The sequence below is a fragment of the Cervus elaphus genome, chromosome 3 (genome assembly GCF_910594005.1).
Source record: "Cervus elaphus chromosome 3, mCerEla1.1, whole genome shotgun sequence".
In the NCBI taxonomy this organism is placed as follows: domain Eukaryota; kingdom Metazoa; phylum Chordata; class Mammalia; order Artiodactyla; family Cervidae; genus Cervus; species Cervus elaphus.
In genome coordinates this window covers 47,858,924-47,881,272 of record NC_057817.1, presented here as the reverse complement: position 1 = coordinate 47,881,272, position 22,349 = coordinate 47,858,924, and the positions used below count along the sequence as shown (strand labels likewise).

At 39.3% G+C, this 22,349-nt stretch overlaps 1 protein-coding gene across 2 annotated transcripts in view; it reads left to right on the top strand.

The window, feature by feature from the left end:
- Window positions 1-22,349, top strand: part of SRGAP1 (SLIT-ROBO Rho GTPase activating protein 1) — a 295,080-nt gene that overhangs the window by 261,321 nt on the left and 11,410 nt on the right. For both annotated transcript variants that reach the window (XM_043888221.1, XM_043888212.1), the window contains exons 16-21: window positions 7,426-7,531; window positions 10,245-10,469; window positions 12,689-12,768; window positions 19,862-20,042; window positions 21,118-21,252; window positions 21,362-21,701. In XM_043888221.1, the coding sequence (XP_043744156.1) occupies window positions 7,426-7,531; window positions 10,245-10,469; window positions 12,689-12,768; window positions 19,862-20,042; window positions 21,118-21,252; window positions 21,362-21,701 (1,067 nt within the window). The remainder of the gene's footprint in view (window positions 1-7,425; window positions 7,532-10,244; window positions 10,470-12,688; window positions 12,769-19,861; window positions 20,043-21,117; window positions 21,253-21,361; window positions 21,702-22,349) is intronic.

Here is a 22,349-nt window from a genome sequence, read left to right as displayed (position 1 = left end):
ACTTTTGAGGATTATTACCTACAGTGTTGCAAAACTTTCTCAGGATTCAAAGACTTGACTTTTACATTCAGGAGGTTTAAAATATACTACAAGAGATAAGATATTTATTTACAAATAAATTCAGTCTAAGTTTGTGATAGAAACAAAAGACTGTGGAATGTTAGTGGAGAGAGGTCTTATGGAGATCGATTGCTTTTGTCCATGTCATCTCCTAGTATTGCCTTAATTAGATTTGGTTTTCTCTATTAAGGTAATTTTATGTGATATTTTGTATAGAAAAACTTCCCTTTTCATCTTTTATTCTAAGAGTTTTTCCCTTTTCATCTTTTCTAAGAGTTTACATAAGTCTCTGAAACACCTGCTACCTTTTGCTTATCTGTTTTTGAACTGTTTCGGGAAAGATTGTGTGTGTGTGGTGAGTTATTGTGCTATTCATATTCCTCTAAATACCATATTCGTTGGAAGCTTGCTAATGTAGTAAAAGAAAATTTGTCTTAGCATTATCTCTCTCTCTTTTTTTTTTTTCAATGTGCACTGTTCATCCCCAATTCACTACAAGTTTCTTTTTAAAAATTACTTATCTGGATAAAGACATCAAAGGCAATCTAAATTTGAAATCAACTCGATAGTGTCGTCATTTCTCACCCAAGGGTTTTTTTGTTTGTTTTTTTTTTTAAAACAACCATCCACTTTGTGAATGGTTTTGTGACCGCTCCAGATCATACCCACACAGTCTGGGCAGCTTCTGGAATGTCCGTGTACTGAGGCTCTGAGGTTCCCTAGGGCAGAGATCCAAGTGACTTGCTCTAGTAGAGCTGCTCAAGCAATTCATGGTCTTTCCTGGCTGCTTTGGGGCTGTGAGCCCAGAAGAAGCATTTGTACTTTGATATGTGCTGTTATTTAGGGGACTGGTTTTACAAAAGGAAACATCTTTTTTTAGGAGGGTGGATTTTTTTACCTATGGGGCGACAGAGCATAAGACAGTTAGATGGCATCATCGCCTCAATGGACATGAGTTTGAGCAGCCTCCAGAAGATAGTGAAGGACAGGGACGCCTGGTGTGCTGCAGTCCATGGGGTCACAAAGAGTCAGACGTGACTTAGCAACTGAACAACAACAAAACCAACATTTAGTCATTATAGAAAACATAATATTTAAAAAGCATATAGAATACTTCTCCCATAATGCCACTACCCAAAGAGAATCAGTGGTGTGTGTATATACATTCTGATCCTTATGTATAGTCATATGTACATGCACTGTTTTTAAAAAGCCGAAGTGGTATTATACTGTCCCACTTGTAATCTACCTTCTTTTTGACTTATTTATTGTAGAAAATTTCAAATGTCTACAAGAGGATGCATAAAGATATATTTATGTATAAATAATATAATCGCCTTGCTTTAACAGTTTTCATGTGTTAGCCAGATTTGTCCCACATACATTGCTTTTGTATCATCCCTCTGACATCAGATCGTTTCATCTGGGTGTGTGTATCTCTGGGAGATGATGCTTCTTTTTTTATACAACATAGCCACAAAACCATTTTCATACCTTAAAAAAAATAATTCCTTAAAATCATCCAATAGCCAATCACTGCTTTTTAAAAATAATTGTTTTGTATGCAACTAAGACGTGACTATTATAGAAAAATTAGAAAATGAGTCAAACAAATCTAGAATCCTTACGCACAAAGATAATATTAACCTTTTTAATATTTTCCTAGATATATCATATATATATACCTATGTATTTCTTTAAAAATTTTTTATTGGAATATTGCTTTGAGGCTTTCCCAGAATAGCTCAGTGGTAAAGAATCTGCCTGCAGTGCAGGAGATGCGGGCCATGTGAGTTCGATCCCTGGGTCGGGAAGATCCCCTGGAGGACGCAGTGGCAACCCACTCCAGTATTCCCGCCTGGAGAGTCCCATGGACGGAGGAGCCTGGCAGGCTGCAACCCAAAAGAGCTGCAGAGAGTCAGAGATGCCTGAGCACGCATGCTCGCGTAGTTCTCTACAGTGTCGTGGTGTTTTCTGCTGGACGACAAAGCAGATCAGCCGTACATAGATGTGCATCCCCTCTTTTTTTGGACTCTTCCCCTTTAGGCCACCAAAGGGTGCTGGGTGGAGTTCCCTGGGCTGAGCAGTAGTTCTCATTGGTTCGCTCATACCTAGCAGTGTGTGTGCGTCCTAACCTCCCAGCCCGTCTCATCCCCTCCTCCCCGCTTGGCGTCCATGCTTTTGTTCTCTAATCTGTGTCTCTATTTCTGCTTTGCAGATAGGTTCACCTGCACCACTCTTATAGATTCCACATATATGCCTTAATATACAGTATTTGTTTTTCTTACTTCATTTTGTATGACAGTCTTTAGGTCCGCTCATGTCTCTGCAAATAGCACCATTTCCTATGTATTTTTAAAGCAGCTTATTGAGAGACAATTCTCATACCATACAATTTATCCATTAGCATGTACAAATCAGTGGTTTTTAGTATATTCACAGGATTAGGAAAATCACCAAAATCACTTTCAGAACATTTTCATGACTCCAAAAAGAAACCCCAGTTAGCAAACACTCATAACCACCATCACCCTCAGCCCTAGACAACCACTAATCTACTTCGTATCTCTGTGTATTTACCTATTCTGCCTGTTTCATATAAATGAAATTATACAACATATGGTCTTTTTTGATGGGCTTAATTCATTTAGCATGTTTTCAAGGTTCATCCATGTTGTAGCATATGTCAGTACTTGTTTTAAGTTGCCAAATAATATTCCATTATGTGGATATACCATAACTACGTACTTTTGATTTTAATAAAAAAGCTGTATCATGCCAAATGACTGCTAGTGGAGATAAGATTTCTTTTAGAGGTGATGAAAATGTTCTATAATGGACTGAAGTCGTGGTTGCTCAATTCCAAATGTACTAAAAACCATCAAATTGTATGCTTCAAATACATGAATTATATCTCAATAAATCTGTTATTAAAAATTATCATACCATATTTTCTCTTTACAAACTACTTTTTAAATTTAATGTTATTAACACTTTCTCACATCACTAAGTTATTTTTCAAAATATAATTTTTAGTGCCCATATAATGGTTTTTATTCTATTTAACAAATTCCCTAGTTTTAGAAATTTAGATTGTTTCCAAAAGTGATTTTGCAGTTATACAAAAATACCATGATGAGCCTCTTGGTATATAAATCTGTTTCCTATATCTGATGGTTTTATGGAAAAAGCTTTTGGACTCTTTTCCTGGTGTTCCAACGTATGTTTTTGTTGCTAAAAATTCTTCCAGCTTTATTGCCATACACAGTAGTTTTCTCTCTGAGCTCAAAATTTCTGTTTGCTGCCTTACAATGATTTTCTCAAAGATTCCTTTTCTCTGCAAAAATTATTAGTAGGCTTAGTATTGAAACAGATAAGGCTCCTTAGGCTAAGACTTAGTTTCTTTACTAATTTCTATATGATAATTCAGCAGAAGGAGAGACATTATTTACATATTTATATCTATAATGTTGCTTCTTAACTAGGAAGGAACTCAATGGCTTAATTCATATAACTCCAGAAAGAAACCCCCGTTAGCAAACACTTATAACCACCATCACCCTCAACCCTAGACAACCACTAATCTATTTCATATCTCTGTGTATTTACCTAAATACATTGTAAATCTATTAATGGTTAATTAGAAAGATTTACAAGCAGTTCATTTCTTACCTAGAAGAACAGCTGGTAAATCACCTCAGGGCTAAGATTTATTCAATATATTAAAAGGTCTCTTTTTCTCTTTCCTTTTCATTCACACACATATACTATTACACTCACAACTGATTGACACTTTGACATTATTAAAACCTAAAACTGAACCTAAAAATATCCTGCGTGCTATGATAAGTTGCTTCAGGCATGTCCAACTCTTTGTGACTCCTTGGACTGTAGGCCACCAGGCTCCTCTGTACGTGGGATTCTCTAGGCAAGAATACTGGAGTGCGTTGCCGTTTCCTCCTCTAGGGGGTCTTCCCAACCCTCAGATGAGGGATCGAACCCTCATCTCTTAAGTCTCCTGCATTGGCAGGAAGGTTCTTTACCACCAGCGCCTTTAAATTCCCCTTGGTCACTTATTCCCCATCCCGATCCCCCCTCCCACCTCCCTCTCCACCCGATTCCTCTGGGTCTTCCCAGTGTACCAGGCCCGAGCACTTGTCTCATGCATCGCACCTGGGCTGGTGATCTGTTTCACCATAGATGGTATACATGCTGTTCTTTTGAAACATCCCACCCTCACCTTCTCCCACAGAGTTCAAAAGTCTGTTCTGTATTTCTGTGTCTCTTTTTCTGTTTTGCATATAGGGTTATTGTTACCATCTTTCTAAATTCCATATATATGTGTTAGTATGCTGTAATGTTCTTTATCTTTCTGGCTTACTTCACTCTGTATAAGGGGCTCCAGTTTCATCCATCTCATTAGGACTGGTTCAAATGAATTCTTTTTGATGGCTGAGTAATATTCCATGGTGTATATGTACCACAGCTTCCTTATCCATTCATCTGCTGATGGGCATCTAGGTTGCTTCCATGTCCTGGCTATTATAAACAGTGCTGCGATGAACATTGGGGTGCACGTGTCTCTTTCAGATCTGGTTTCCTCAGTGTGTATGCCCAGAAGTGGTATTGCTGGGTCATATGGCAGTTCAACTAGTACAGCCACTATGGAAAACAGTGTGGAGATTCCTTAAAAAACTGGAAATAGAACTGCCATAGAACCACCAGCACCTTTAAATTCCCCTTGGTTATTGCTTGTTGGGCTATGCAGTTCAGAAATATTTGCCTGCTCTTACATAAGCCATTTCTACATGTGGCCACCAAGGAATTTCCTTCCCTTTCTTCCTCCTTAAGGATAAAATTGAATCTTATGTTTTCTTATTTGTTTTCTGACAAACACCTTGACAAACAGTGCCACAGAAGAGCTGATATTTTCAGAGGAATGGCCATGTGAACTTTTTGCCGTTTTCTGAATTCACTTCTCGGTGGTGGTGAATTTTTCACACACGTTTACATGGAGCTGTCAAACCTCCATGCTGTGAAGTTGGTGTGCTGACATGAGAACCTTGCGGTGCTAGGGAAGGAACATAAATTAGCCAAGGGAGCTCTGAGCATGTGACTGAGATTGGGCAAATCCCACTTTTACCTAATTACATGAGATGCTGAATTGTGAAAAAGAAGCCCAGCATAAAAGAAATCCAGGTGAAATATGATCTTCCTCACTGACAATTTGTCTGAGGAAAGGATCCATCTTTTCATGTTTGGGTTCTTCCCTTGCTAAGTCATGTCTGATTCTTTGTGACCCCATGGACTGCAGCATGCCAGGCTCCTCTGGCCCCCACTATCTTGGAGTTTGCCCAAATTCACGTCCAGTGAGTCAGCGATGCTATCTAACAATCTCCTCCTGGCTTCCAGGTGGTACACCTGCCAGTGTTCAAGGAAGCGAGAGACCCAGGCTTATTCCTGGGTCGGGAAGATCTCCTGACGTAGGAAACAGCAACTTGCTCCAATAGTCTTGCCTGGAAAATTCCATGGACAGAGGAGCCTGGCAGGCTACAGTCCATGGGGTTCACGAAGAGCTGGACACAACTGAGCACGCACACACTCGTCTTTTCATGCAGGATAAAATTCTGAAAGATTATGAGTTGCCGCACTCAGAGCCAGCTGGGAATGCACATTAATCAGAGTGTCCATAGCAAACATAAATTTTGATGCGCTAACTGGACTCTGGAGAGTAAATGAGCCATTTGTACCATAGCAAGACTCTTGTAGGAGGCATGCTGCCAACCAGGTACTATCTGAGTCCCGCTCACAGCCCTCGTGCTCTGGCCTTTGGGACACATCCATTTGCTCTATTCCAGGAGCGCCAGCCACTCGGTTCTGCTCTGGTTTATCTTCAGTGTCGCTGCAGGGAGCGCCGGCCTCACATAATTTTATCTGGTCTTCTTGGTGTCACTTTTTTACATTCCTGTTGCTTTTCTCCCCTAAAATCTTTATTTGGCATCTCACAGGACACTCCCTGCCCCATTCTTTTTTTTTTTTTTTTTTGCAGTAAAATAGACATAAAACTGACCATTTAAATCTTTTTTAAATGTACAATTCAACGGCGTTAGGCACATTCACATTGTTTTGCAGCTACTCTGCCACCGTTTGTCTCCAGAACCCTTTTTCGTGCTGTACTGAAACTCTGCCCGTGAAACAGTAACTCCCCATTCCTCCCTCCAGCTCTGACAGTCACCATTCCACTTCCTGTCTCTGAAATGGACTACTCCAGAGACCTCATATAAGTGGAATTATACAATATTTGTGTATGGCTTTTTGTGTCTGACTTATTTCACTTAGCATAGGGTCTTCAAGGTTCATCCTTGGTGTAGCATGTATTAGAATTCCCTTCCTTTATAAGGCTGAATAATATTTCATTGTGTCTACATACCACATTTTGTTTATCCACCCATCTATCAATGGACATTTCTGCCTATTGGCTGTTATGCATAATGTTGCTGTGAAATTAATATGTAAATACCTGTTCCAATTCTTTTTAAATAAAAATTTTGAAACTGCCCTTAAGGAGTAGGGAATTGAGTTTAGAACTCAGAAATTAAAAGCAAGAGGATCTTGAATTAAGATGAACCCTCTTGGAAGTAATACCTGTATATTCTTCTAGCCTAAAGATGACAGGCCCCCTATGGAATCTGACAAACGTTAAAGATCAATGCTATATTAAATATGGTTCCTTTTGCATTTATAGGAGCAAAACTCACCACACCAAACTCTCAATGCCTTGCAAATCATCTCTAGGTATTCCATCTTCCCTCTCTGTATATTGTGGGTTTTCCAAGTGTCCCATGAAGTTGTCATGAAAGACAAACCAATTGCTCTGGGACTCTTGAGACTGAGTTAGGTAGAAATGTCGATGACTTGATTATTGATCCTTTGATCCTACTGAGACTCTTGAGTCACAGTAATTAACAAATACATATATGAAGAATTAATGAGTCATGGAAAGGGAGAGGTATCCTATCCCAAAAAGTTACCTTAGTTAACGTGCAGCAAAAAGGAGTTTAAACCATATCAGATGCAAAATGTGGAAAAAGCAACAAGTGAAAAACGATTTTTAAATTTAGAAGACTCTAAGCTGCTCAAAGCCGAGCCCGTGGAAGTCAGAGAAAACAGTGATGAGTCAGAAGAGAGGTCCTCGCGTACACCCAAGCAGATCACTCACTGATTTGCTTTATTGGTTATGACTACATCTCACCTAAGGGCAAAGTGTTGCTTATGTTCAGATATGTACTGAATTTGGGTACTACAATGTTCTGCTTTAAATGTGGCTGGTGAAAGGATCCTAACCATGTCCTCTTCTGTCTGTAGGAATAGATAATCTCTATGAGAGGGCACTTCACATCCGCAAACTGCTCCTGACCTTGCCCAGGTCGGTCCTTATAGTGATGAGGTACCTCTTTGCCTTCCTCAATCAGTAAGTACCACGGTTTTGCCAAAATGCTCATTTTAACTCCCTGTGTACCGCTCTGAATTCTCTGTTCTTGGATTCTGTAAAATGTACATTGGGTTCCTTTTATTAGCAGAGTCAAAGAGAAGATGCTTGAATAGAGACTGAAGGTGCGTTTTTCCTCAGCAGATCAAAGTCATCACGTGTCACCTGCCTTATAAGGTCACAGGATGACCCACATAAACCTCATCACCAGATGTAGAAACTGTGGCCAGAAATGCAAAAATGCACAAGTATTACTAAAAAGAACACTTTTCAGTGAAATATGTGGAAGTGTTTTCCAACTTCCATCCAAAGCCAGTGTCACAAATGTTTTTGTCAAAATGATGTAAACCGCCTGCTCACGGCAGAAAATTTCTGTGATTTTTAATGTTATAGGCAGGGAAGGAAGGGAATTGTAGGTGAGACTTGTACACAGATCCAAAAAAGAATTGTCTGCAAATTGAGTATAATGAGACCTTGTCAAAAAGATGATATTTCTAAAGCGATCTTTAAAACAATGTCACAGAAATCTTAACAATCACTACATTATTTTCAAGGAAACTTGACTCTCTTAATTTAGGGAAATTGATTTCAGTTGTGTTACTTGTAGGTACACGGGCTCCATGATAAGAACATCTTCCCCTGTTTTATCTGAGTCCCCTTGCTCTTTAACATTTCAATTAAACATTTTTTTTAATTAAAAAAATTCAGGTGGGAGTAAACTTCAGGAAATGCTTTCTCACTCAAGCATGAGCTCTCCCTTCTTAAAATTAGAAAATTTTTTCTTCTGTTTCACCAGAAGTGTTAAGTTCTTAAAAGCCATGGGGATTTATTACAACCCTCCTGACTCTTCCTGAAATCATACCATTCAGATTGACCACACATCCCCAGCCCCAAAGCCAAGTATCCTATAACAGGGAAATGCTGGCAGGGGACCCATGCAGAATGGAGCTAAAGCGTCTACAGATGACACAGTACAGAAGTCACCCCTGGAAATAAGCAGTACCAAGAGAGAAGGGTGTAAACTATTTTAGGTTAAAGGATACCATCAACTATTATCTTTAAATAAGCCTAGTCACCCAGGTAGTTGTAAAAATCTGAAGGTTTGCCATCTTCACCTTGAATTGCACGTGCCTCTCCTTCCCCAACGTGGACCACCTCGCATTCCTGCTGGCCCTCTACATGATGTCCATACCGAATATTCTTGACACGCCTGAGTGAAACCCACTGTGAACCAATCAGCCACAATGGACTCGGGAAAAAAACTGACCATGAGTCAAGAAAGCTCTCAAAGTGTGAATCTAACTGACGGTGGAGCTCAACAGACCAGCAGCTGGGCCGTGAGCCAGACATCGGCATTGCTTCCAGCATTTCTGCCCAGAGATGTCCCCTGGTTCCTGCACCTGTCTCCATGCTGAGGCCAGGCCCAGTCTCTGGAGTAGGATATGTGGGACAGGAATTTTGGAAAGAGAAAGAAGCTCTTCTCTTTTCATTGTAAAATCAAAAATTTTCTATCAGCTGTTTGCTCTTCAAACCAGCTCTAAAGACCCAGAAAGACTGACTGCCCCGTTGAGCTTACGTGGGTCTTTTGAACTTGAGATCATTCTTGTTCTGAATCTCACTTTTCCTTCCTGTATTCACGTTGAAGGTGATCTGTAACCTGATCATTGGCTGTTATTTGTGAACTGTTTTAAGATCTTATGTTTGAGAAATGGCAGAAAGGAAAGACATATGTTGCCTGTGAGAATTACCCTTTTGTATTTTCTCCTTTCTCGGCTATCTTATTTCCAAAACGGGGTAAAGTATCTTGTCACATGGGATCTCAGTTTCTTTGTGTCTGTCAACATCTCACAAATGTAGCGGAGTCTCTTTTTCTCTCCTTCCGTTTGTCATCTGTTCACCCGGATTTTACATTTCCTTTCAAGGTTGACATTCTATACACTGAAAGATAGATTCTCTAGATTCTCCCTGGAACAGCACCTTGCCCGTGTGTTAGAAGCATAGCATAAAGAACTTCTTATTTTCTGTCCCCTGTGGAAACTATCTCACCAACAGCCATTGAATTGAATTTTAAAATTAGTACTAGACAACTGGAAATCTCCCCCAAAGTTTGTAGTTTACCAGCTTTAAATGGAAAGCGAGAATTGAGGATTCTTTTTCCCCTTCACTTGCACTTGTGATTGTCTTTTGTGACACTAACTGTCACCTTGTATTGATCGTCTTGCCCAAAAGCAAATTACAAAGCCTGGAGTTGCTTTCTTTCTTTCAGTGGGGTACAAAGAAAGGGTGCTTTTGTTTTTCTCAGGACTCCCCTCAAGATTTATGGGAAAAACTGAAATCTGAAATGTGTTTGGTTAGTTGGAGGACAGTTTTAAAGATGATCATACTGTTTGCAAATGAAACTCTTTTACTTGATCCTGGTCTCCATTGTATTAGAGATTATCTTAAACTCCCTTGTGACTTTCAAAAAAATGCCACTTAAGTAAGCAAACAAGATTTATATTCCTCTCTCCATGTCTACCTTGTGGAAAGGTTATAAGTTGCATTACTTTCTTTGGAATTTGCTGAGCCATCTTAAAGTAGGATGAAGTATTTTATTCTAATAAGAAAACTCATTTTCAGAATAGGAAGTATCCTATTAAGCATTTTCTTTTTTCCCCTTGTTCTTTTATAACTCCTGTCTTGCTTTCTTTCGTAGTCTTTCACAGTACAGTGATGAAAACATGATGGACCCTTATAACCTGGCCATCTGTTTTGGCCCCACATTGATGCCTGTCCCAGAGATACAGGATCAAGTGTCCTGCCAGGCTCATGTGAATGAGATTGTCAAAACCATCATCATCCACCATGAGACTATTTTCCCAGATGCTAAAGAGCTGGATGGCCCTGTTTATGAGAAATGTATGGCTGGAGACGAGTATTGGTAAGTCCAAAAATTTTAGTCTTTCCTTCTCCTCCTGGAAAAAATTATAGTAGTACAGATATCAACTTAATTTAAAAAAAAAGAATTGACTATAAGATGCCAGTGCTTCCAATTTAAAAAAAGCAGCAGCAGGAACACTTGAGATAAATTAGAATATTAAATCCCATGACAGCACTGGCTTCTTCTTATGGAAATTCACATTCATTTCTCTTTTCCCTAAACACTGAATCTTTTTAGATACACTTACCCCATCACGACTTTTGTAGAGAATGGTTTTTAAGTAGAGAGCTGTATACATTTTTACTGTTATATCAAGAAAAGATAACTGAATTAACAGACTTCATTTTCATTCCTAAATAGTTTTGATTCTGTGGAAAGTATTTCAAAAGTTTCATTTTAAAGGAGCAACTGTCAACTACATGTGTTTTCATTCTTACTTTCATTTTCATTCTTACTAATATTGTCCTAATCAATTATACAAGTCATGGTCACTTTGAACAAAGTTATTAATTATTATATTGTTGGGATAAAAATTTTTTCATAAGACAATATAGTCACCTCCCAATGAAGGGTAAAAATGTATAATCCAAAGATAGGAAACCCCAAAATGTTTATGTTCACCATTTGATATATGAGTTCCAGCTTATAAGAAATCATATACAGTAAAACTGGTTTTAATTCGTTGAGGTCCTCCTGTGTGCCAGCTTCCCAGTGCATGTGATCTCTTTTATTCCTACTCCACCAAGTAAGTTAAGAGAGGCCAAGGAGCCAGGCCAGTGACTAGTGGTTTCTGGAGACAGCCCAAGTCTGGCTGATTCCTAAGTCCACACAAGTCTTCCCACTCAGCAGCTGCCTCCCAGCCTCCCTAGAAAACCGCCCTGTGCAGCTAAGATTCAGCAGCAGCTGGAAATAGATTTGCCTAAGCCCTTCATTCTGGACTCTGCAGGATACTCTGTTTCCCACTGCCTTGCTGGGGATTAAGTAGAACAAGTAGCTGAAAAATCTAAATAACTGAAAGTACATTTTTTTAAACTTAAACCACAGTATCATTAAACCGCAAATGATCTTATGCCGTAAGAAAATTCAGAGTTGACCATTTCCAGAAGTACTGCTTTCTAAATTAACAAAGCATGATGGATTCTGTGTGTGTGTGAGTTGCTTGGTTATGTCTGACTCTCTGCAACCCCATGGACTGTAGCCCACGAGGGCTACATATTTTTAAAATATTTACTACATGCACGTACTGACATAAGCTTGGCTCTGGAAAGGTAAACGAATAAAACTCAGCCCTGGTGAGTTTTTCAGAATTTTATTTTCAGAATTCAGAATTTTATTTTCCTAGTTGTATTGGTTTCAAGGCCAGTGTCAGTCATGTTTAATATTTACAAATATTCAGGGCTCTATCAGTAAGTTGTACTGTCTTATTCACTTTATCAGAGAGCAAATATATGGATGTCTGGTCGATATTATTTAATGTGTTGTATTCTAGGACTTTTTGTGGTTGCTCCTTTTGTACAAACAGGGTAAAATCCCCATAATAAAGAGTCTTAAAGTCAGTAACATGTACTTGATTATGTCTTCTCCCACAGATGGTATTCTCTATAGATACCACTTGTTTTAAACAGAAAGTCAATATTATAGTAATCACCCTCATCCCCCAGTGCCAGCAATATAAATGGGCTTTTACAACAATGTCAGGTTTGTATTTGTAACCAATGCATTCCATTTATCAGCATACATTTGAGAAGTAACAGTGGTAATGTTAAAGGATAGAGTCTAACTCTCAGACATAGAAATGAACATGTGTCAAGAAAAGGTGAAGAGGATAACTACAGCCAATTCAAAGCAGAAATCAAAGAGCCATCCATTTCTATGCAGTAGTGGATATTGAAATGAATTTGCAAAAATTGGTGCATCCAGAGGGTGATAATCATATTCCACTAGAATTCAACAAATGTTCATTTTTATCCATAAGAATCACTTGTAATACTGTCAGTTTCCTACACGTCAGTTTTGTCTTTACGGAGTTGTAGTATGTCAAAGATGAAGGGACATAGACTCCCATAGGATTGCACAATCCTGGAGGCTCCAGCATCCCACCACAAGGCTATCCAGGAACTCCTCTGCCATTCCGAAGTCTTCTGTTTTTCCCTGTAGTAGCAGTTGTTCAGTTTTGAAATTCGCTTTGGCCTCATATGATTTCTACTTCTGCTCCTCAGCGACAGCCCATACAGTGAGCACGGTACGCTGGAGGAAGTGGATCAGGACGCGGGCACAGAGCCGCACACCAGTGAAGACGGTATGCACTTGTGGTCATGCTATCATTAAACTAGTCTTTATAGCCATTTTTATAACTGTTTTTAAAGAACTACTTATATTGTACTCGCTTTGGCAGCACATATACCAAGAATTGCTTATATTAAGAATTCAGTAGATACAAAATAATATATACTAAATATGTGTAAACGACAGAGAGTAATACTGCAGGGAACACCTGTGAAACCACCACCAGATTTAAGAAAAAGTACCGTTACCTTTTCACTGTCCTGAACCCATTGTCTTCCACACCCCTTAAGGGAAGCTGTGTGTTTGTGCTTTTCAATGGATTATTGTTTCATTTTCTGTTTTCTTGAATGTTTTATAGATGGAATCATACTATATATATGTTCATTGTTTTCTACTCAGTATTATATTCCTGAAATGCATCCCCATCATTGCATGCAATTAGAATAATTTATTTACCACTGTATAGTATTCCATTATATATTTTCTTATTATTGGTGAATACGTGAGGTGTTTTCTGCTTTTTGCCATTAAGAACAGTCCAGGTATGAATATTTTGAACATGTCCCTTGCTGCAGGTGGACAGGAGTTTCTCTCAGATACACACACCTAGGAGCAAGCATGTCTTCAACCTTGCTGCATACTGCTGAACTGTTTTTGAAAATGGTTGTAAGGGGGCTTCCCTGGCAGTCCAGTGGTTAAGAGCCCGTGCTTCCACTTCAGGAGGCATGAGTTCAATCCCTGGTCAGGGAACTAAGATCCCACCTAACACAGGAAGCAGCCAAAAAATAAGAAAATGGTTGTAGGGCTACCCACTCCCACCAGCAGTGTCTCAGCCTCTCAGTGGTATGCAGTCATCCACACTTAAGTTTATATCAAATATTGGAAGTCTTTGCTAAAACTGTCAAGTGTGTAATGGTATCTCATTGTGATTTTAATGTGCATTTCTTTGCTTACTGATGAAGATGTTTTAAAACATAGTCTATGAATAGAAAACTTACAGTATGATAAGGGTAAAGGGGGTATGGTAAGGCCAACAGATGGGGAGATGATCGCCATTGAAAAGATAATCTGATGCTCACAGTTCCTAAGAGGAGGGGACACGTCACACCTCAGGGGGCCAGGGAAAGCACCGGGGTCAGACGGGCAGAACATCTGGCCAAGAGTTTTTATTGTGGTTTCCACGAAGGAACAGGCAAGGCAGGGTAAGCAGCGTTAGGATTGCCTACTTTGAATAATTTCAGAGGGCCCTGGCTGTCTCTGGTTGGTACCTGGCCATGAAGTGTTTGGGGCAAGGGGATAGTGGCCTAAAGTGTGGGAGCCCCAGAGAGGAAGTGGCTGCAGTATGGGGCCCTGGATTGGTTGGTTTGCATTTGAAAAGCACATTCCAGGTGAGTTTTTTACTAGGAATTTGCTAACCCTGGAAAGGACAGTCCCTCCAGGGGGAGCAAAGCCCAGAGGTCATACTGTAGAAAATGAAAAACATGATTAATACAGATACACTAATTTTTGTATGTTTATTTTTGCAAAATTCCTATCAAATGTTTTGCAACTTAGGGCCTATGTGCCCACTGTTAGTTTCTCTGCGCTTTTTTTGCTTGGTTTAGTTTAGTTTGGTTTGGCTTTGGTTTTTCCTTGTAAAAGTTTATGAGGCTGGATCAAGTCCTTTATTGAGTATATGCTTTGCAAATATTTTCTGCTCTGTAGCCTTTCATGTGCCTATTATGTTTTTTGCCAAACAGAGGATCTTAACTTTAAAGGCACTGAATTTACCCATCTTTTCCTTCATGGTTGTTTCACTTTGTGTCTCCTTGAAGAAATCCTTATCCTTCTGTTCCTTAAGTTAATGTAGAAGTTCTTCTATAGTCTCTTTTAAATCCTTTCAGGTTTTGTTTTTCACACATAGGGCTTAACTCTACCAGGAATTCATTTGGAGGTATGGTGTGAGGTAGGGATCTGTTCCTTTTTTCTCCTTATGGATGCACACCTGTCCCCACTGTCCCAGCCTTGATTATCCTTTCTCTACTGCCCCACACCTTTATCATAAATCAAGTGTCCTCTCTGGGTGAGTCCGTTTCTGGTCTCTGTTCTTTTCCATGGGTCTACTTGTTTATCCCTACACTGCTGTCTTCATTTTGTTACCTTTTAATAAATCTCAATATTTGTCAAATCAAGACCTCTGACTTTGTTCCTCTTAACAATTCTTGGCCTTTTGCAATTTCACTTAAATTTCAAATTCAGCTTTTCAAGTTCTTAGAAACAAACAAGGAAAATCTAAAAACCTGTTGAGGTTTAGATTGCAGTTGCACTGATTCTACATATATTAATATGGAAAGAATTGATATTTTTATGATATACAGTCCACAAACATCTTTCTAGTTACTTAATGTCACCCAATAAACTTTTATATGTTTCTCTTGTAGGAATCATTTTTTTCTCTAACTTCTTAAGTTTAATGTTTAACATTACTTTTTGACATTTTTAATATGAACATATAAAGCTGTCAGTTTTTTCTTAGTACCTCTTTAGCTATATGCATAATCCTTTTATTCCTAATCCTTTTATTCCTTCTTTAACTATGACTAACCTGCTTTAAACTTATTCAGTTTTATTTTTGATTTTTTTTTCTCCCAAGTTCAGTTCACTTTCATATCTGCTTGGTCATTTGCTCTTTACTCATAATACTAATCCTTTCTATTGTTTTAGATTATGTGTCTAATTATTCTAAAAAGCTGAAGTCTTCCTGGATTTGTTTTTGTTGGCTTTTGCTCATCTGAGTCTTATTTCCAATGTGCTTTATATATTTTTTACATATCTCTTAGAACTTTATGGAATTCATTTACGTTGAGGTAAAGGTATGTCCCTCCAGAGAGGGTTTTCATTACTTCTGCCTGGGGCATAACCAGCTTGGAACCACAATAGATTTTTAGTTTGAGGTTTTTCAGGCCACCCAGGTAGTATCAACTTAAAATGCAAACCTGCCTGAGGGCTAGAATGTGGTTGGGATTCTGAGGTGGGGTTTTTTTGTTTTTGTTTTTTCCCAAGCCTTGAGATAGATTTTTTTCCCTTAAATTCAAGGTCAGAGTGGTTACATCTATGGAGAAGTGTGGCGAGTGAGAAGGGAGGAGAATTTCAGAACTAGAAATCCACTGTAACACTGAGAGTTCAATACTTTGGTGGGGCTTAGAGTCTCCATGCTGGGCAGCCCCTGGACCTAGTCTTTTGTTTAAAATAAAGCTTAAGTTAACCAGGCCGGGGAAAATGCCCTCAAGGCAAACTCTGACTTACATATTCTAGTGTTCACAATCCTGGTGTTCTGTTCACCTCCGAAGGCTCTTTCATTCATCAAGTTTAGTATTCCTCACTGTCATGATTAATGCAATCACAAAGTTTTGTTTTTTTTTTTTTAATCCAACATTTTTAGTTGATTTCAGCAGGAAGGTTTTCAAGGTATCTAGGGTCCACCCTCTGCTTTAAAAGAAAAATGACATTTTCAGAAACTTAAGTTGGAAGAAATTCTTTAAAGTGAGAGCTTCTATTTCTGTGGGATTGCTTTTGAAAGTCTCTGAGCCCACCCTCTGCCATTCCTCTCTCCTTTCTTTTGTCTTGAGCTTCTCGTTTCTCTATAATCCATTCCTTTTTCACTGGTGACTTTTCTAAGTGTTTCCTTGCTTGTCCCAGTGGCAGGAAAAGCCCACGACGCCCCAGCCATCTCTCTTCCCAAACCTCAGTCTCACCACTGTACCATGTCAGTTGTTCTCACCTCTTGGCTACAAAAGAGAAGCTTTGCTGAGAGCTCTGTATTTGAAATAACGTTTTGATCTTGTTCACCTGATAGTGCTGGAGAGAAAAGCATTGCTTACAAAGAGCAGATATTCTTGCCTGCAGCCAGACTCTAAAGTCCTTTAACTAAATTAACCAGAGTATTGATCTGTCTCTTTGATCACCCTGACTTTATTAAGTCAGGTACTAGCATTTTGTATAAAGTTACAAAAAATGGAAATATAAGACTTGATAGCACCAGGCAGTCAGAAAATCAGCTCTGTTGAATGTTCCTTCTCTTGCCATGTAAGAAAATGAAGTTATCACATTCACCCTCATTGTTGTTATTGGTAGCAGTAGCATTCTACTAAGCCCCTGCAAGACTTTAAAGGGCTGTGTGACCCTACATGAAAGGCTTTTGGTGCATCGCCATGCCCTGAGATTGATTTGCTCTGCAATGACTAGACTGAGACGTGTATAAATAGCTTATTGATTGACACTTGACTGAAATTTCTCTCATGGGAGTAGAAAGAAGTCAAAATAATGAAATTGCTCAGAATTACTAGTTGATGTAGTAAGATCACCAATGAAGTATACTTCTGATTCATCTGGTCATTCTTTCATAATGTCTGTACCTTTGAACTAAATAAGCAAAGTCTGATCATCTTGCTGCTAGTTGTTTCAAAAAAGAAAGAAGTAATGAGCATAGAGGGCATGATGATGAAATTATGATAAAATATGTATATATCTATTAAACAGTCTTAAATGGCCCTTGGCCAGTGATGACAGTGTATGGTCGAATGGCATTAAAGAACATGAATAGCTCTCTCTTCCCTTTGACAGGTACATGGGTTGTATACTCTGTTATGCTATTAGATTTCCATTTTTTCAGTAAAACAGTTTAAACATATGGGTGTATCACATAAGAATTTGCAGACTGCATATCGTGAAGTTCTTTTTAATCAATTGGCATGCCTTCATTCCTCCATGAATGCTTGTGTCCCTTACACCACAGACATGTTTATTTCTGTCCCTCAGGGAGACCTGGGGTAAAAAATTTAGTATCAGTCATCTCGGTTCAAACAGGATTTTCTTTTTATGTGCAAGTTTAGAACAAAGTATAAAGTCAGTCCCCTTGAATAAAGAGTTCTCTTTCCTCCTCTATGAGCAGACTTGTGGATATTTAATAAAACTATTTATATTAAAATATTTTTAGGATGGAATAATGGAGTGTTAACATATGATCTAAAAGTTATTGTCAGTTGTTAAAGAAATTAAACTATTGTTTTAAAATTATTTTTACACCTACCTTGTTGAGAAGTATACCATGTACAGATTATAGTGTTTGATTCTTCCATATGAATTATTATTTACTTAAGGATCTACTTATCTACTAGCAAAGGATGGAACTTTTTTCCTCTTTATTTTAAATATATAGCAGAAATTCACCCCGGTCCTTCATAGAAGATAAATCCAAAGCTTTTTCAATATGTTTGTTGATTTTTATGTTCATGCTGTCCCAGAGAATGTTTGCATTTTTTCAAGTGAGAAAGAAGCTTAGCTGGCTATCCAGAGATTTCGTTTGTAGTTATTTCACATAAGTACAACAGATATTGAAGATACTGCATTAAACTTTGGGAAGAGATTAACTCTTTTAAATGAAAAGGTTTGTTACCAAGGGAAGTAGAAGATAATAAGTTCCTGACAAAATATTTGACAGCTTTTAATCTATTATGTGCACATATATTCTAAAGCATTTCTAAAGTAACAGCATACATGTTCAGTTTTTAACAAATGAGGTTGCTTACTGCATAGAGTTCTCTAAGCGTTATACTGCTTGTACTGACCCTTTTTAGTTCTGTTTCTTATTGATTAGAAGTTGACTCACCTGTTTTTGGTAGCAGGGATAAGGATGGGGTGATGGTGGGAGAGGAGAGGGAAGGCCGCAGAACTAACAGTTCTGGGCTTTCTGCAGTAAGCTGAATCACAAAAAGCAACTCTTGTGGTGGTTTGGAGTGGTTTGTCCTCTTGTTTGCCTTCAGCATTTATGGTCAGACTTTTTAAAAATAGAGCTGAAATTCCAACTCTAGGCCCAGAGTTTGATATCCCTCTTCGACTTTTGATTTTGAGATCACTGTAGATTCATATACAGCTGCAAGAAATGCGACAGAGAGATGCCATCCACCACCCCCTCCCCGTTTCCCCCCAAGAGTGACATCTTATATCACTGTTGTTACTGTCGCAAGGACGCTGACACTGATACTCTCCATCCACCACCCCCTCCCCATTTCCCCCCAAGAGTGACATCTTATATCACTGTTGTTACTGTCGCAAGGACGCTGACACTGATACTCTCCATCCACCATATTCACATTTCACCAGTTTTACATGCGCCCACCTGTGTTGGTTACTTGGTTCTACACAGTTTTATCACACAAGTAGATTTGTGTGACCACAGTCAAAATCAAGAACAGTTGCATCATGGCGACCCCTTTGTGCTACCCTTTCACAGCCAAAGCCATTTCCTTCCATTGCGTCCCCCCACCACTCTGGTGATCACTAATCCCATCTCGGTTATTAGGTCATTTCAAGTATGTCATATGAGTGGCCTTGTGCAACGTGTAACTTTCTGAGGTTGGCTTTTTCTCACTCATCATTATTCCCTTCAGTACCTTTTGATCCTAGAAGATATTTTTGAATCTGGTCTCTTGAGTAGGTATGCTTGTTTCACAGGTGATATCCAGAATTTGGTTTTGATACTAGAAAAAATAAAGCTGTCTTTACGCTTGGTGGTAAGATTTGATAGTGCCCAAAAAATACCTAGTGAAATTAAATGTATTCAAACAATATTTAATGGGGTGATATCTGTAAACTTGTAAATTTGCCTGTTGTAAAATAGGCAAATAAAGCATAAACTTCTTGGTGTTCTGGAATAGTGACTCTGATATGTTATAAATAGTATTAACATGTTGCCTGGGAACTCCATCAATGTCAAAGTAATATTGGACCTATTGCAGAGAACATTAAAACCCAAGGAAATTTTATATATTACAAAGTTTTAAATATTTTTATTAGACTGTGTCATGATCTCTCTAGTACAAGGCTATAGAAATTAAGATCTAATTTTCAATTTTTCTTTGCCTGAGAAACTGATGACAGAAAGAGAATGTTTTTCTTTATCCCTTTTAACAGCATCATTTTCTCATTGTCTTGATTTATTACCTTGTTCTGTCTGGTTATTAAAATGATGTTGTTTCTTTCCAAAGCCTCACATATACCTTTCAGTGAGTGTATCACACCTTCCTGACAAGCCTGCCCCACTCTGTTTTCTGGTGTGTTCTTTGTAGAATGTGAGCCAATAGAAGCGATAGCCAAGTTTGACTACGTTGGGCGGTCTGCCAGAGAATTGTCCTTCAAGAAGGGTGCTTCCCTCCTGCTGTATCACCGCGCGTCGGAGGACTGGTGGGAAGGAAGGCACAACGGGATTGATGGGCTAGTACCTCACCAGTACATAGTGGTCCAGGATATGTGAGTAGCACCGGCTTCCATCACCCGAGTGCTCCCAAGAGGAGACGCTAGCTGCTGTTACTTACATTGCCCTTACCTTGGTCTTGTGAGAAAAGAAGGGATTACAGAGCAAAGACTTCTGAGCTGGGCTCAGTTCTTCACCTTGCTGATGGAAAATGAAAACCCGTTGACTGGGAAGTCCTGTTAGCAAGGACCTATGCTCTCCCAGCAGGTCTGGAGCCAAGAACTAGTGAGAGGTGCCTTCTGAAGCCTTCAGATTCTTAGAAAAATACCCTGTACAGAGGATAGTTGTAGGAGCTGAAGCGGCAGTGCTAATTCCTAAAACAGTGGTTCCTCTTCCCTTGGTGTCTGTCTTAATTCCAAATTCCCCAAAGGGAGGCTACTGGCTTCAGGTCTAAAGAGAATCATCTCCAGGCTTCTTTTTTAATTTTGCTTATGAGAAAGCTCTACTTTCAAAAATACTTAAAGTGGTATCTTCCCACCTGGTCTTAGTATTAAGTGAAAGAAACAAGTTACAAAATAACATGTACAGTATAATCTTAATTTTGTGACTATGGTATTTCACAATGCAGCACCAATTTATGAACAGCTTTTCAAGGAAAAGAGAAAAATACCGCATAAATGGATACAGTGATTGATTCAGCCTAATTTTAAACTGTTAAAGTGTCTCTCTGAATCCAGGAAATATTGTGTGTGTTATGCAGACATACAGTCCTAAAGTACACATACAAATATCTACAGTAAATACTACTATACATACATATGGACATTCTTTTTTTTTTTTTTTTTTTTCAGAAAATGGACATTCTTATAGATAGGTATGTCAGGCAGAGGAGAAAAGCAGAGAAAGATATTTTCTAGAATTCAAACAGTGGTTGTCTCTGGATGTTATATTATGGGTGATTTGTCATCTGAATTTTCCAATTTACCTGCCATGAAATGATGCTATATTTATAGTGAAAAGAAACAAGTTATGTTAGTAAGAGAAAGACTTACATACATAAATGTAATCACTTATTCTTTTGTCCCCATTCATCAAGCAAAAGACCCTCACTCTTGATTCTCACTGTCTCAGGGATGATACATTTTCAGACACTCTGAGCCAGAAAGCCGACAGCGAGGCCAGCAGTGGGCCGGTAACTGAAGACAAGTCTTCATCCAAGGACATGAACTCCCCAACAGACCGACATCCTGATGGCTATTTAGCCAGGTAGGTGGACTCCCAAGCCTCCGCTTCTCCAGGGGTTCTGAGGAGCTGTGGCATCCACAGCCTTGCAGAATTACCCAGTGCGACAACCTCTTCTATTCTCTCTGTCTAGACAAAGAAAAAGGGGAGAGCCACCCCCTCCAGCAAGGCGTCCTGGCAGGACCAGTGATGGCCATTGCCCCCTCCACCCCCCACATGGGCTTTCCAACTCCTCGATTGACCTGGGGTCCCCAGGCCTGGGCAGTCACCCCCGGGGCCTGCTGCAGAACCGCGGCCTCAACAGCGACAGTCCTGAGCGGAGGCGGAGGCCCGGCCACGGCAGCCTGACCAACATCAGCCGCCACGACTCCCTCAAGAAGATCGACAGCCCTCCCATTAGAAGGTCCACATCATCAGGGCAGTACTCCGGCTTCAACGACCACAAGCCGCTGGACCCAGAGACAATCGCTCAGGTAGGCTGCTTTGAAGAGAGTATTGCATGCTAAGTGCCAGGGTATGATGGAGGAGGCATTATAGGAGTTACTTTCTAGAGCCATACCTTTTGTATAGAACCAACTAAAGAAAACAGAAATTAGCCCATTCTCTGAGGCCATTTGTTACAAGAAGGGCCCAAATAGTTGGCCAAAAAGTTCATTCTAGTTTTTCCATAATATCAGAACAAAGTTTTTGGCCAGCTCAATGTAGTGGATTCATAGTGATGTAAACAGAGACATGGCAGAAATGTAAGACCCTGGACAGTCAAACCCATCACTCCTAAATGGCCAGAAAGATTCAGAAAATAAGAATGAGGAAAGACTAGCCCTCCCAGATCTTGAACATATGCTTGAGCTAGTAAAACAGACAAATCAAGGGAACAGAATGGAGAACCCTGAAACAGAACATTTTTAGTGTCTGATGAAGGTGACACTTTCAACTTAGGAAATGAAGGATTAGGCAGTAAAGGAAGTGAAAAATAATGGTTGGCTGTTTGAAGAACAAGTCTAGCTACTGTGTCACTCCTGAATGCACGTATATCTCCACTTCCCAACAGTGACTGCAGAGAAGGGCTTTGTAGTTTTTTTTCCAATGATTAGAATTGACAAAGTGTAAGTAAAATAATA